The sequence below is a fragment of the Aythya fuligula genome, chromosome 7 (assembly GCF_009819795.1).
Source record: "Aythya fuligula isolate bAytFul2 chromosome 7, bAytFul2.pri, whole genome shotgun sequence".
Classification (NCBI taxonomy): domain Eukaryota; kingdom Metazoa; phylum Chordata; class Aves; order Anseriformes; family Anatidae; genus Aythya; species Aythya fuligula.
Genome location: NC_045565.1, coordinates 24,820,237 through 24,834,806, shown reverse-complemented (window position 1 = coordinate 24,834,806; position 14,570 = coordinate 24,820,237). Strand labels below are relative to the sequence as shown.

At 43.9% G+C, this 14,570-nt stretch overlaps 1 protein-coding gene across 6 annotated transcripts in view; it reads right to left on the bottom strand.

Annotated features, from left to right (window-relative positions):
- Positions 1-14,570, bottom strand: part of NEURL1 (neuralized E3 ubiquitin protein ligase 1) — a 148,306-nt gene that overhangs the window by 52,933 nt on the left and 80,803 nt on the right. For all 6 annotated transcript variants that reach the window (XM_032191644.1, XM_032191649.1, XM_032191647.1 and 3 more), the window contains 2 exons: positions 6,679-6,920; positions 2,513-2,834 (listed from right to left, as the gene is read on the bottom strand). In XM_032191644.1, coding sequence (XP_032047535.1) covers positions 2,513-2,834; positions 6,679-6,920 — 564 coding nt within the window. The remainder of the gene's footprint in view (positions 1-2,512; positions 2,835-6,678; positions 6,921-14,570) is intronic.

Here is a 14,570-nt window from a genome sequence, read left to right as displayed (position 1 = left end):
GTTACCTCTCACAGCCTTCTGTCCCCTTTTTCCCAGGTTTGCCTGTATTAAATCTGTAATACAAGAGCAATCTCACTGGACTTGGTCATTGCCATGCTTTACCGCATCCCTAATTTCGGCTGGCACTATTATTGTAATGCAGATAAGAAAAACAAAGTTTTGGAATTTGACTTTTGGGGACATAAATGAGTTTCCCTGCAGAGTGGGATCTTGCAGTGACTGCTACACATCTTTCTCCGGGACAAGTCTGATTTTGGAAGTGAAGTTACGTATTGGGAGTGGGGAGGGAATATTTCTGCAATAAACAGAAAGACAACCACCACAAATGGTAAAGCTTTTGGTCAGATTCCTGGGTGAAGCACACATAAAATCAAGTGGAGGCAGTGCAGAGGTGCAATGTGACACTGCAACCCTACAGTCTTTAGGAAAATAATGAGGCTCAAGAACAAGGAACACATCAAGGGGGACAGGAGGCAATAAATCATTGAACTGGAATCTGAAATGCTGGGCTGTTCTGTTCAACGTACCACTCCAGCATCTCCAGCCTCCATCACATGCCCTGCATGCCATAATGGTCTGAATTTGACCATATGTTTGTAGCTAAGCTATGAAATTCATTTGTCAAGTCCCAGGAGTTTTTGGCAAGTTGTCCCATACTATATGTGTGGTCTACTACACTAACACATGCATGCAAAGCTTTACAGTGGGTATGTCTGTATGATCCAGAGGCAACGGAGCTGATGATTTCAGTGCTCTGATTTTTAGTGCTCTGTAACAATGAATGGAGATAGAGAGGACTCAAGCCTAAGATGTTTCAGCACAGTTGCTAGGACTAAAGCCTGCTGAAGGCTGCTGGAACATGCTATAAATATGTATCTGAGCTCCACGCCAACTGTGTAAACTCAGAAGCTGCTTGCTTCATTCAGAGAGTTTATACCCACCAGAGCTGCAGTGAGAGTTCAGAGCCTGTTAAAATAGAGGCAAAACAGTGGCTGGCAAGAGTCACATTTTCCTTGTGAAAAGGGATGTGGAAGATGCTAGGACAATGCAGGGGTGGATGACAGATAGGAAATCATTTCTCGGGTGTTTTGAAAGGAAACACATAATCCAGAGTTATGGGCCCTCATTAATCAGGCAGAGGAGTCCTGAGGTGCCAAATCTCGCAAGAGCAGCCCAGAGAACTTTGAGTCATTCATTCGTAAGCTCTTCCTAACTGAATCCTTAATGTGACATTTGCCCAAATTCTAGATCCCAGTTCAAATATCACCTTCTTGGCCTAAGAATGGTTGCCTAGTGGCTCTGACTCAAGCTGATTCACAACAGAAGATAAATCTTTCTACTCCTAAAAGAAAGCAAAAAGCTGTCGAGAAATCCCTACATTCCTCTGCCTTGTGCAATCTGGGGCCAGTAGTTTTTGCAACAAGATGACAGTCCCATTTCTTCATGTCCTGAACCAACATGCCTCTTAGAGGCTGTGTAGGTTGCTATGGGCAGCCCTGCCACCGTATTTCTTAGTACCAGTGCAGAAAGGATGCAGAACTGCCAAAATAAGGCTTCATTAAAGTCCAATATATATCATAAAGGTGAGAGGGTTTGTTGGTTAAGAGGTTAGCAGGCTGCATGAAAGAGAAACCAGAATCTCCCTCAGCCTAGCAGGATCATCTAATTAACTTCAGCTCACGGTAGATAGCAGCTACCATCTAATATTTTTCTAAAGTCAAAACCACACCTGTGAAGCTGCTGTTACATGGGTGAAATGCTGTGATTTGCCTCCCAGCAACACCACAAAGCCAACTAGGAGACTGCATGCTGACACCTCTGGTCCCCACCAGCCTAGCAGACCATTAAGTTGGGTCCTTGGAGACTCTTTTCAGTTTAAGATGTATAAACTCAAATACCCCAAACCTTGCCAAGACTGCATGCCTGGGGTTACACTGAGTCCTCAGGAGTGCCAACAACCTTTATTTTAGCTGAGGATGGCAGAATGCACAGATACTCAGCACTCCCCATCCTCCAACCCCAATCGCATTTCCAATCCTCTGGCTCCAGAGCATGAATGTAACTAACTCCTCTGTGAAAGTAACCTCCTGGCAATACCAGCCACAGCTTCTCCCAGGTAATCTGGATGATATCCACGTTTTAGATCTGTCCACTAACCCAGCCAGAAAACCGCAATAGCGCCATCCAGGCAGGAATTACCCATAAAACAAAAAATGCTTTTCCCCACTTTGGCACAGGGAAAGCATGTCAGACAAAAAGAAAGTTTTGCAAGGTATGTGCCACACTCCAGAAGATGCTCGGATAGAGCGTAGTTGGCAAAACATCTCTGAGCAGAAATCTACTTACTTACAGATGGCTGCCAGTGATGCACTATTATCGTTTCCCCCCTCCCTGTGGTGAGGTATCTATGTGCTAAGCTTCAAACACCCACTGGGGTGGTGAGATGCTGGAGGGAGAATGGAGATGTCTCCATGTCACCCCTGGGCACGAGCCCAGCTCATGCAGTACTCACCTAGGAGCTGCACCCCGCGGGTCAGCCCGTAGACATCGATCAAGGCCCAGAGGGGTTCTGCCGTCCTCACCCCACTGAAGAACAGCATCGCGGCAGAGTCGTTCACCCGATAGAAAACCCGTCCTTTCTTGTCCACCCAGAAGGCGATGATGTTCCCCTCGTTGGCAAACTCTTCAGGCAGAGCCTTGGCCCAGAAACCAGTTTGGGAAACCAAATCGGGGCACGCGTACTTCGGCAGGGTGTCAGGGTTAATCCTTGATGGATCCTTAGAAGTAAACCCGATTCGAAGAGCCCCACTCCAGCAACACTGTTTTTTAGTGATCTGCAAAAAACAACAGCAGCAATAACAGCATTTGGCACTCAGACTTCTATTTACACGCTTCAGGCTCCATGCCATCAAATATCAAAGGCCACCGTGCAGATAAACCCACCAGATTTAGGAAACTTTTTACCCAAACATTGCTGCGGATATCTCATCTGCAAGTAGCAATACTGCACACTTAGGATATAATACACATATTTAAAAAAAAATTTGCATCAAATCTATGGGGAGAGATGAAATGTAATTACAGCTGCATGATGACTCACTTCTATTTCGAGGGTAATTCCTTTTGGCCTAAGAAATGTCCTCTTGCAAAATGTGCCAAAAAAATGGCCATAAGAGCTTTTATCTCAGCTGAGGCAGCACCTGCAGCAGCAGAGCTCTTCCCCCTTGGTGTTTGGATGATGGGGTTTCTCAGGACCTGAGGGAAAAGCACTGGCTCCAGAATCACAGTCACCACCATAGGGTTTTCTGGGTTTCCCAGCCAAGCTAAAGACAATCTCACCCTTCTTTAGCTTGTCAGATTGGATGAAATCACAGCTTTACAGCAGAGAACTTGTGTGGGGAAAAGCACAATTTAAAGTATTTAACAATATTTAATAAATAGTTAGGGGACAATGATAGATGTTGTATTATAAGTGATGAAAACCTATTCATTTCAGCCATGAGTGGTGGTTTTCAAGATATGTGGTGCTCCCCTATACCCACCCTCCCTCTCCCCATCATTGTGTGGTTACTTAGTGTGTTTGAAAAGCATGCTAGAAACATTGGCTAATAAATTTTGGGATGCTGCATGAGTCATACCCACCCTTCTGCACCTCAGAGAGCAGAACAAAGGCTCAGAGATGCCTCCAGAGCCATCAACTGCTTCTCACCTGAACTGGGCCCTGAGCTGAAGAGGATGGGCAGGGAATGGGCAGTGGGTCCTAAGCACGTGCAGCACACCAGGAACACCACCCAGGCACAAGATCACCTTCTACCTGCAGAAGGGGGTGATCTCCAGGGTGGCAGCAGGGTCCCCACATGGACATCATGCTCGCAGAGAATTCTCTCTCATATGGTTGCTCGTTATGACCATGCTGGGAACTGCTCCTCTCAAAAGCATACAGCCCATCAGCATCCAGACTACGAAATGAAAACCTAAGAATGCTGAATCCAATCCTTCTGCAGGGCCAGGATAGTCACTGCCTGTCAGTTGATGCATAATTAGCGTGTTTATTTGTGCACTAAACCTGCAGCGCCCAGGTAGCCTCAAGCAGTTTCAGTATTTGCTGCAGGACAAAAGCAGAAACAGGAATAGGTACCACAGAGCAGATGTCTCACACAACTTGCTGCCTTACTGTAATTTCTCCTTGTGTCCAAGTGCTGATGGCTCGGGTGATTGGCAACGCCAGAAGCTAAGCTGCCCAGGACTGCTGGATTTTGTCCTCAAAAGCCTGGCAGCAGCTCCTCATATACCAGTGTGGGAGCCAGCAGTGCAGGATTTTCACCAAGGGATTCTCTGAGACATTTTCTTTGGATTTCTGAATAGTTCTGTAATAACATTTGTAAATATTGCATTTTTTCTTTCACATGTTCCTCTCCAAGGCAAATCTGGAACACGTGCCCTTGCGAGCACAACAATCTCACCACAAGGACATTGCTGAAAGCCTACAGATTTCTGCTTTATTAAAGTGTCAGAGAAAACACCTCAGGGCTTCACGAAAAAAAAGTTACCAGCCGACAGACAGTTTCTCAGTTGAGTGAGTGCTGCTCTTTACCCCTCCTCAACCCAGCCAAGCACCTAAACTGTTTACACAAAACAGCATCAGACACTCAGAGCTGCCCTCTGCCCTGGGAATGACACTCTGGCTTGCAGGACAGGCACTGGGGTGGCACTAGAAAGGACCGAAGCACATTTGTTCTTTTATATCCCTGGTTGGGCTGGGCTGGGATCACACATGTCCCCAGGGGAAGGGGGGTGGATGGGGGCATGCATGTGCCAAAACAGGGAATATGCACGCACTCCAAGAAGCGGCCAGGATTATTTATTGTAGCAAATTTACTGCAAGCCCTAAAAGCTTTTGGGACTGAGATAAATATGGCCTCATTGTTATTCGTACAATTTACTCTTTCACAGTCTCTTGCCAATACTTTACAGCAATCACAGGCTGCATGAAGTAAATATTCATATGGTAATCTAGGCTGCACATGTTCCATGTATTAATCAGCACCTATAAACAGTTCTCAATACAGTCTGACCACAGGCAAACTAATATCCAAATTAAAATCTTGTATAAAGCCTGCCAAGAATTAGACACAGCTGGACAAAGGATACACAGTTTTGCTAAAAAAGGCAATGGTTAATGATGGACCAGATTCTCTCTTCAGCAGCCACTGCTAGTAGAAAGGCTTGGGAGGTCCCCTGGGTACCAGAAGGGGAGGAAAAGATGCACTCCAAACCCAAACTGCTAAGCTATAGCTGCTTCTACAGACTCAGGCTCCCACTGAAGTGTTGGAAGGGACCCCCACTCCCTAGCAGTACCCTGAATTACATGGAAGAAACCAAACTGGGGCATGCATCTCAGAGGCAGAGAAGGAGGAAATCTTCCTGAACCCCATATGGTTCCAGCAGCTTGATGGGATTCTCAAATCTGCAACGAAATCTCAGAATAAACCTCAATAAACCGAATGAGACCTCCTGACCTCTTTCCCCTAGTTTTCCAAAGGGAGTTTGGATTCTATAAGACCTGAATAACTAAGTTAGTGGCTGGTCTTTAGCTGGTAAGAAACACGAAATGTTTAAGATCCCATATTCCACAGGCACACGTAACAATAAGGCTTATGGACTTATCAGAAAAACAGAGGCATTTTCACATTTCTATCCGTCCCTAGGGTACAAGTTCTGCTGAAGCCTGCTGATCACTCCCAGGAGGCCTTCCCAGTAGATTCAGCAGGAGCCCTGCTCATAAACCCCTCATGCAGAGATGAAACATTTGCATGCATATTCTTCACATATGTTATGCAAACTAAAATCCTAAAATATACAGTAATAAACAACTGAATTTCCTGAGATAGTTACATTGTTTCAGAATGAGAAAGAAATAATCCAGAACCTTTGCCTAAACCACTAAGCCCACTCAAACCTTTGATAGTGTTTTCAAAAAGGAAATGTTGCTTTCATCTCCTCCCAAATCATTTCTTGCAGTTGTTTGTCCAAACTGTAGCCAACATGGAAGAAATCCCATTAGGCAATGTGAGGGAGTCCTGCTGTGTTTCCAGCCTGAATGGAACCAGTAAGAACTCCACAGGAGACGAAGCAAACCTAGAGGGGGGATTTTCTGCCTATGGGCCTGAGCCTAAAATCGCCCTACATTTTTAAAAGGAAGCATCTCCCTCCTTTCTTGCTCCTTTTCTGGCTATAAGGGAAGAGGCAGAGAAGCCTAGCAAGCGGCCATAGATCCCAGCACATTGGGAGCTCTAGCAATGGACAACAGCAGGATCATTCAGACTAGAGATGGCTAGAGATGCACCAAAGCTACTGCCTCTCAGGATGTCAAATATGTTTGTTTTTTTTCTTGCTGTTTTCCAAGCAATCTCAACTTAATCTGCTATTCCTCATCTAACATCCAGACAAGCTCTCTTGGAGCATGGATTTCCCTTTTCTTCAGTTTCTATAGGGGTCTGTACTAACGGGTCTGAGAACAATGGTGACAAAAGCAGAAAGATTATAGATATTTAAGGCCAAGATCTGACTACTGTGTTTTGTGTGGAGGGGATAAATACCTGCTGTGAGCACCTGGTACACCCCAACAGTCATTCACAGTAGCTACCATACCAATAAGGGAAGGTATCGACCACTCACCTTAAGCCTGACTTGTTCATAAATAATGATGGGCCTGTTGCTGAAGGTAATGGCATTGCAGAAGCTAGATTGGCGTTTTACTGCCTTCTGTGTCGTGTCCATGATGATCTGGGATCCCTTCGTGTGGGGGTGGAAAAGCAGAGGGCTGACTGTCAGAGTCCCACACTGTGGGATGGGAAGGCAGTGCTTCTGCTTGTGGTGGCATCGGTGGGAGGAAGCTGGAAATGAGCCACCTATGGAATCTGAAAGCAGAATGAGGAAAAGTGAGGTTTAAAATCTGCTGTAATAAGTAAAACAAAAAACTATCAATGAAAAAAATTGGGGGGAGGAGGGGAGAGAAGATTGTAGAGCAAAATGAAAGTCAGTCAAATCCTGTCTCTGTAAACTAATAGAGGTTTCTAGAGCATCTTGAACAACAAAAGACTATTAGGACACCAAAGGTTCCCATCCGGGCAATCTGATGGCACAGAGCCTGACATGGAGAACACAGCTCAGCTCCTGAAATCTGAGGCCATTTTGAGGCCACACATCAGAACACAAGGCAAGAATCAGCTCCAAAACTGGACCAAAGCATGTGTGATGTTTGTGTATCAAAGCTGTCCCACCCAACTTGACCATTTCTCCCACTTCTCCTTTGCAACAGCAGCTCCATCAATCCTTGTGCCCATTTGCCTTTGTGTGCTGTTCTATCCGCTCTCACTAAGTGCCAGCTCAGACACATAAATTCCTAACTCATACCTGAGCGCTGCTCAGTGATAACCCACCTGGACTTCTCCACCCACCTACACTCCTCTCTCCTCCAGCGATGGGAGCCTCAGCTGAGATCCCACTCGTCATGAAGGCACTTACCAGCACACCATGACATGGCAAGGAAAGTGGAGAGGGAGCAAAGTTGTAAAGCAGGGAGGAGCTTATGTCTTTAACCAAGAGAGTCAGTGCACAACTGACATGATCACGACAGCAGCTTTGTTCATGAATGACAGGATTCATGAGTTTTTTTTTCAATAGGGAGCCTGAAGCAGTTCAAGCACAAAACAATCATTATACTGAACAAAAGTCATCTGCTTCCTTTTCCTTGTGTGCACAAACAGAGTGCATTATGCACGTATGTTTGGGAGGAGATGCTCATAGATTTGGAAATAGAGTACCAACAGAGTAATGAATTATTCTATGATAGACTCAGGGATGCAATGAAAGCAATGTGACCTTAAAGCTGTGTCACTTTGCTTGTGCATGACTAAACACCGGTTTAAAACTCTATTCCTCTAATGCACAAACTACATAAACTAATTATATACATTCTTCATGCAAATTAATTGCTGACACTTATGTCTTTATATATCTACTATAAAATAATGCTTACACCTCTAATGTAATTCTTGGGAGGTAGAAATGTAGAGCCTGAACCTTATTCCTCCTAGCTTTTAGGGCAGCCTGTAACTATGTGACATTGCAATGGTTCATCATCACAGCAAGTCTAAATAAGTAACAACAGAACTCAGAATGCTGATTTCTGATGAGAACATTTTGACGCAACTTCAACATCAGCCTCTTCAGCTTTCTGCTCTCATCCTCTTGCTGTTCTGTTTCTCAATGCTATCCCTCCAGAACAGAGCAAAGAGGCCAGACAAGTGGTTTTACCTTGAAAAATTCTCATCAATGCTGTAAGGGAGAGATGAACCAGCTGGAAGTGATTTGATGCTAAAAATTGTGTAGAATATAAGACATCTTCCTGTTTCTCACAAGAGAAGCAAACACCAAATATACATTCAATTCAAGCTAAACTTGCATCCAGACCTGAATTTTGTAGCTCCAACTTTTTGCTAGCAGCCACTTACCAAAACAAACTTGTGAAGCATAAAGGCACAGACATTTTAACTTGTTTGCATATCTCTACTCTAATTTTACTGGATAATTTGGCTGTGATTATAACAACTGCTGCATCTCTCCCTAGGATGTGGCACCCTTTTAAAACATGGTAATGAAGTGACAAAAACTGCTCACAGCTTTCAAAACACGCTCTGATAACAACACTACATATGTCCAGAGCATCTGCTGGAGCTGTGTTATGGAGCCTTAGGGTCCTGTCTGCCCCCACGGGAAAGATGTTAGAGGAATGCTTATTTTTTGTGACAGTCTGGCACTGCTGAGTGAGAATGGGTCAAACTCACCCTAGGCCAATACCTGCAGGAGAAGTGCCCCTGTGCATACGGCTGAAACTCAGGGCAAATACGTCCTATGGGAAGGAAAGAAATCAGTCAGGGAAGGGCATCCTCAGGTGGAAAATGCAAATGGGGAGAAGACCCTTTCCTGCTCCCACATGCTCTCACTCAGCAATGACTCTCACTTGAGGAACAGAGTTGAATAAGAACAGGAAACTATCTTAATTTTTTTTTAAAAAAAAGTCTTTATTTAAAACCAAAAATATTTGGGTTTTACTTTCACTTAACAAATGTTTGGAGAAGTTACAAAGCAATGGACCAAATAGGATAGATGCCTTTGCTCAGTTCTTCAGGACAGTATGCCCACTCCAAAAGGAGGATACACCATGCAAGTTCAGATGGATGGTAACACAAACACCAAAGACTGGACTTAAGAAAGGAAAGGGACACTTCTGAAACACAATATGGTGATACATCAGTGTCCTTGCTTGGCCAGCTAAAAATAAATCATCTGCTGAAAGTTTTTTTCAAACTGAGCTTGACCTGGACTCCAGTCTTCTCCCATTCACTTATTTAAATTACTACACATTTCAACATCCTTAGCTTTTGCTGCTAGGAATATTGGTACAACACATCTGAGGCCTTTGCAGTAGATTTCAACTTATTGTTTTTCTTCATCTTCATAGAAAAGAATTGAGTGAAGCTCACAAACCTGGAGTCTCAGCTGGCAAAACAGGCAAAAGTCCTTCTGGCATCAGAGAAATCATGTGAGATTCCATTAGCTGGAAACCTAATCCTCCTCCTCCACAGCCTGACTTATCAGTCACTTACAAAGGAGAAGTGAAGTAATAGCTTCTAATAAAGTTTGCAAACAAACAAGAAGGCTCGAATCCAAAAGCATGTTCAAGGGCACCACAGGTTTCCCATGCAACAGCACAGCTGTAAAATAGCCAGGCAAAAAAAATTCCTCCTGACAAGTGGGACTTGTAACAACGTACCATGATCATGCAAACAGCTGGTATCTTGTGACAACAGTCACAAGAGTCAAGGCATGTCTGAAAAAAAGCCCCAGTGTCAAAGTGCTGCAAATCTAGAGAAGCCCCATGGGTCCCCATACAGGTTTCCAGGTTTCACATTGTGGGTCACAGAGATCAGCATCTGCTCACTCTCATGGTTTTAAAGATTGGATAGGCTTTAATTTTCAATTCATGCTCAACAACAGATGCTGGTTGTACCATTTCCTTCAGTACTGGAAACCACAACATGAAGCACTCCAAGCTGTTCTGCCTTCAGATGCCTAAATGCATCCTTTCTGGAGCCCAGGCTGTTTGAGAAAGCGGAATATTGCCCCACAAGTGGCACGCTTCTCCCTTCATGTGTGCTAACTGTCCCTGGGCTCAAGAATCTCAAGGCCTGAGCAAAATCCACAAGCCTTATAAAAGGCAGCACTGGGGCACTGGATGTTCTCAGATTAGAAAATGCATCCCAAAGCCTGTTAGGGGTTTTCACTAGAAGCATTCATGCTCTGCAAAAATGAGACAGTCTTAAAGGCTTGGATTTCTTAAATGCTGCAAAAAAAAAAATGACTGGAGTTCATTTTTAACAAATACATCTTTTCCAGTTGGAAAAAAATCTTGACAGGCACATATCAGAATATTGTCAAAACTCATTTCAGAGTGGAAACTAACTGCAAGGTGTTTAAGATTAACTTATTTAAGTGTGTAATATGATTGGCACTCAGAACTGAGTGAAAGGGAAAAGACAACTTGAAACCAGAGCCCTGGGACTGACTTGAAATACAAGTGGGAATGACAAATCCTTATGTACCTGGGAAAGAGGAAAAAAGAGACACAAGGGTTGGTGACAGAGGCATGCCTGTCCTGCAGGCCAGTGAGAGTGAGAAGAGTGGACAGGGCAAAACACCACACCAAAAATCATAGAATCCTTTAGGTTGGAAAAGACTTAAAGATCATCAAGTCCAATCATCAACCTGACCTACCAAGTCCCATAGCTAAACCATGCCCATTAGGGCCACATCCACATCTCTTAAACACCTTCAGGAATGAGGACACCCCCACTTTCCTGGACAGCCCCCTCCAAAGCTTGACCAGCCCCTCCATGAAAAAAATTCTTAAAAACAAGAAAAGCGTTTCAATACTGTGACTTTATCAAAGGGAGATAACGAAGTTAGTTTTATTGCCAGGTGGCTGTACCATATATGTATTTTACAGGATGGATTTTGAGAAGGAAGAAAAGGAACCACTGTGGGGAATGCAAGGGACACAATTCCCTGGGGACGTGAGCAAGGTGCAGCAGGAAAGCCCTAGCCCTGAAAGTATCTGCACAGTCTCTCCAAAGGCATATTAATAAAGATCAAAAGGAGAAAAACCACAATGAACTCCTTGTGCTAGGCTTTGCAAATGTATTCTTAAAAGCACTTTTCAAGATATGGTTTACTAAAAATAAACATTAGCTCAACACCATGGGAAACTGAAAGGGGTTGCAAACCCTGTTTTCCTCGCGTGCAGCCTGACCCTGTGCATGCGCACAGGAGAGAAGGAACTGTAAATAAGTGCAAACGAAAAAAGCTTTTTTTTCCATTGCCTTCTCTTGAAGGAATAAGTAATCATGCATCTCTAGGCTATAACCAACTCCCCCTATGCCTGTTATGATGATAATGGCCTTATTATATCACTGTCACCAGGTCAGCTACTGATCTTGGCATTACAGAATGACCAAGATAAACAACTTTGCTCTTCCACGAAGACCACAGCTTTGCAGGAGTTGAGGCATGCAATTATAAGAATGCAAAGGGTTAATTCTTTAAGACGAGCATTAAAATGCTTAAAAGGGGAGCATTAAAGCCAGACAACCTGAACTTATACAGCATCTTCAGTTAAACTTCAGAGAATTAGGGACTTATCTACAAGGTGGATTTGAGCCAGCAGGTCAGATCTAGCACTCCCATCCAAGACTACAAAACTAGTCAAAGCCAAAACATAACTTATTTTCATCTGTGCTATTTTAGCAGTGATGAGATGTATCAAGAGAGTAGGTCTGCACATAGTGTAAGATTTTCCACTTAAACTGCAAACTGTGAGACAAGAGACAGGTGCGGACAGACAACATGTACATGAAAGGAAATAATACCAGCCAGGGTGGGGCTTGGAGATGTGCTATTTTTTAATTATTTTTTCTTTTAAGCAACCTCAGTGGAACCCATTGAACAACAACTCCATGGCTACAACCTGAATCCTGGATGCAAGACTTTATGAGGGCTTGCTTCAAGGTTATAAGTTTTAGCAAGAGTCAGGAGAGTGGCAATTTTTATGGAGATTGAAAAAGAAGGTCAAAGAGCCTAGGAGAGATAAAAGAGCTCTGTTTCAGTTCTATTAAGCCCATATTGTTTGCAATATTTTATTTAAAAAGCAAAAATAAAAATAAAAATAAAATCCTAGTGCAAAAATTTAGGTTGGCCAAAGAAGACTTAAGTACTACAGAGGAGCAGTAAATCTGTTAATTGTCTGTAGGAAAGTTACATCCAAACTAATGTTTGTGGTTGAATTTACTCAGAGAAAGATAAAGATGATGCTCCTGGGCAGAGCCTAGTGGAACCTCTCCTGGATGTGCAAAGGAAGGTGAGGAAGACCCTTGAAATGACATGCAGGAGAGGCAGGCAGGGAGGAGGCAGGACGGAGCTAGGGAGCAACCTCAGGAGCAATAACCCAGTTGACAGCACCACAAGTGCTTAGCAAAGCTAAGTACCAAGAGGATGGCTCATTATGCTCTTTTTTTGTGAAGAAAATATGATATGAGAAGAGAGCTGTGAGAATACAGAAGTATTTCTATATGCATATAGGGCTGCTTAGAAGAAAACCCTTACCAGGAGAATTAATTTTTAAACTTGCCACCTTCAGTAATGCTACCGTGTAATCATTAACAATTTCTTGGCACCTAATAAGGCACTCTTTACTCAGCATCTCGCACAGTCACTTGGAACAATTCAGCCACCCCTATTACCAAGAGCTCCAGCACCGTGCTGCCTTCTGTGGGTGCAGCTGCCTTTGCAGGCCCCCTTCTTGCCCTCTCCCCAAGCCCCCACAGAGCAGAAATGTGCTGAGCACATAAGACCAGCAGGCACTAAGTCAGCAGCACATGCTCCTGTTGGCTGTGTGAGGAGAAAGATGGGCTGAGCAGCCCCCTGGAAAGAAAGAAAAAGAGAAAGAAAGGAAAAGGAGAAAGGAGATGGAAAGGAGCCAGCAAGTGCAATGGTGCAAGTCCCTCCATCAGCAGCAACCACGCTATTTCCCAGAAGCTTCACTGATTCTTGCAAGCAGGAGCAACTTGGGTGTGTTATCTAATTATTTATTCTGGGGAGGAACTATGGACTTCTGACTTCATCCTCCTTGTCTCAAAGACAAGTAGATACACTGTTTGACATTAAATTATAAGATTACATATACTTAATAAAATAATCCCAGAGTTATCTTTGCTCCGCTGTTCCAATGTATTAATGAAGTAACTACTTGTCAAAGCTCCTTTTCCAAAAAACATTAACATCATGGTCCACCTTGGACAATCCAGTGTCATTTCCCATCTAACTTAATTCCATTTATTAATTTTCTTAGTATAGAGCAGAGCTATGCATGGAGCACTCTACACCTGTATTAACATTAGAGATCCTCCTAATTTATAATAATATAAACTAAGCCTAAGTAGATATTATACACATTTAACTAAGAATGGTGCTGCAAGATTAGGGCCACCAGCATCTCTGCCTGTCTCTCTAACTTCACAGGAGTGCACATCCTCTGATGGCAAGGACAAGTTCAGCTTCTGCTTTCATCCATGCTTTTCTATGGGACTGCCAGGAAGCAATACACTGGCTCCTTACATGCTGTCCCCAAGCAGTACGTCTGCTCACTCGTGGGCTAGACAGGCTCCAGAGCTGGTTTCCCTGTTGTTCTGGTTGAGAAAACAGCATTTTGCCCTGATGGCAGCAGCAGTGCCAGCTCCTTGGGGAGCATGTGGGCAGCTACTTGCTCAGCTTTTCCCCCAGAAAAGCTATGGGGGTCAGAAGATTTTTGTGTCCCACCTGGAGGTGGCCAGCATGCTGCTGCCCAGGGAACTGCTAAATGCAGTCTCCTGGTATAACAAGTTTCAGCCAAGGTTCTAACCCACTGACTGGTTATCTTAGATGTAGCTTCTAACGGTCCCAGACACATATCTGACCATCACTGATATCCTGGCAGGCCCTGAGATACTGTGCAAATTCCCTGGAGTCACGTTACCCTGCAGGCATAGCCAGAAGGCACTCATCCCAACAACAAACATTGCATCGGTTTTAAACCAAAGCATCTTTCCCAGTCCAGTATTTCCACCCTAGCATAAGGTGCTTTTTCCCTATCCCTCCTGCAATGCTGGGCACAGCTGTGATGAACGGCGAAGCTGCTGCCCAGAGGTAGCTGTGCTCCGCAGCACAGCCCACAGCACAGCCATGCCTGGAGGGTTAATGACACTTCACGCTGGAAAGAAGTAGCTGCATAAAAGCAGAGCCCAACTGCAAATATTTTATGGCCATGTAGTATTTCCACGGACTACAAATCAATGTAAAAGATGTTTTCTTCAAGGGGCCTCATATAGACTGTGTTTTTAAAATGCATTCCCTCTGCTAAATATAAATCAGTAAGAGTTTTTGTTCTTCCAAAAGATTAACTAGCCTCAGTATTT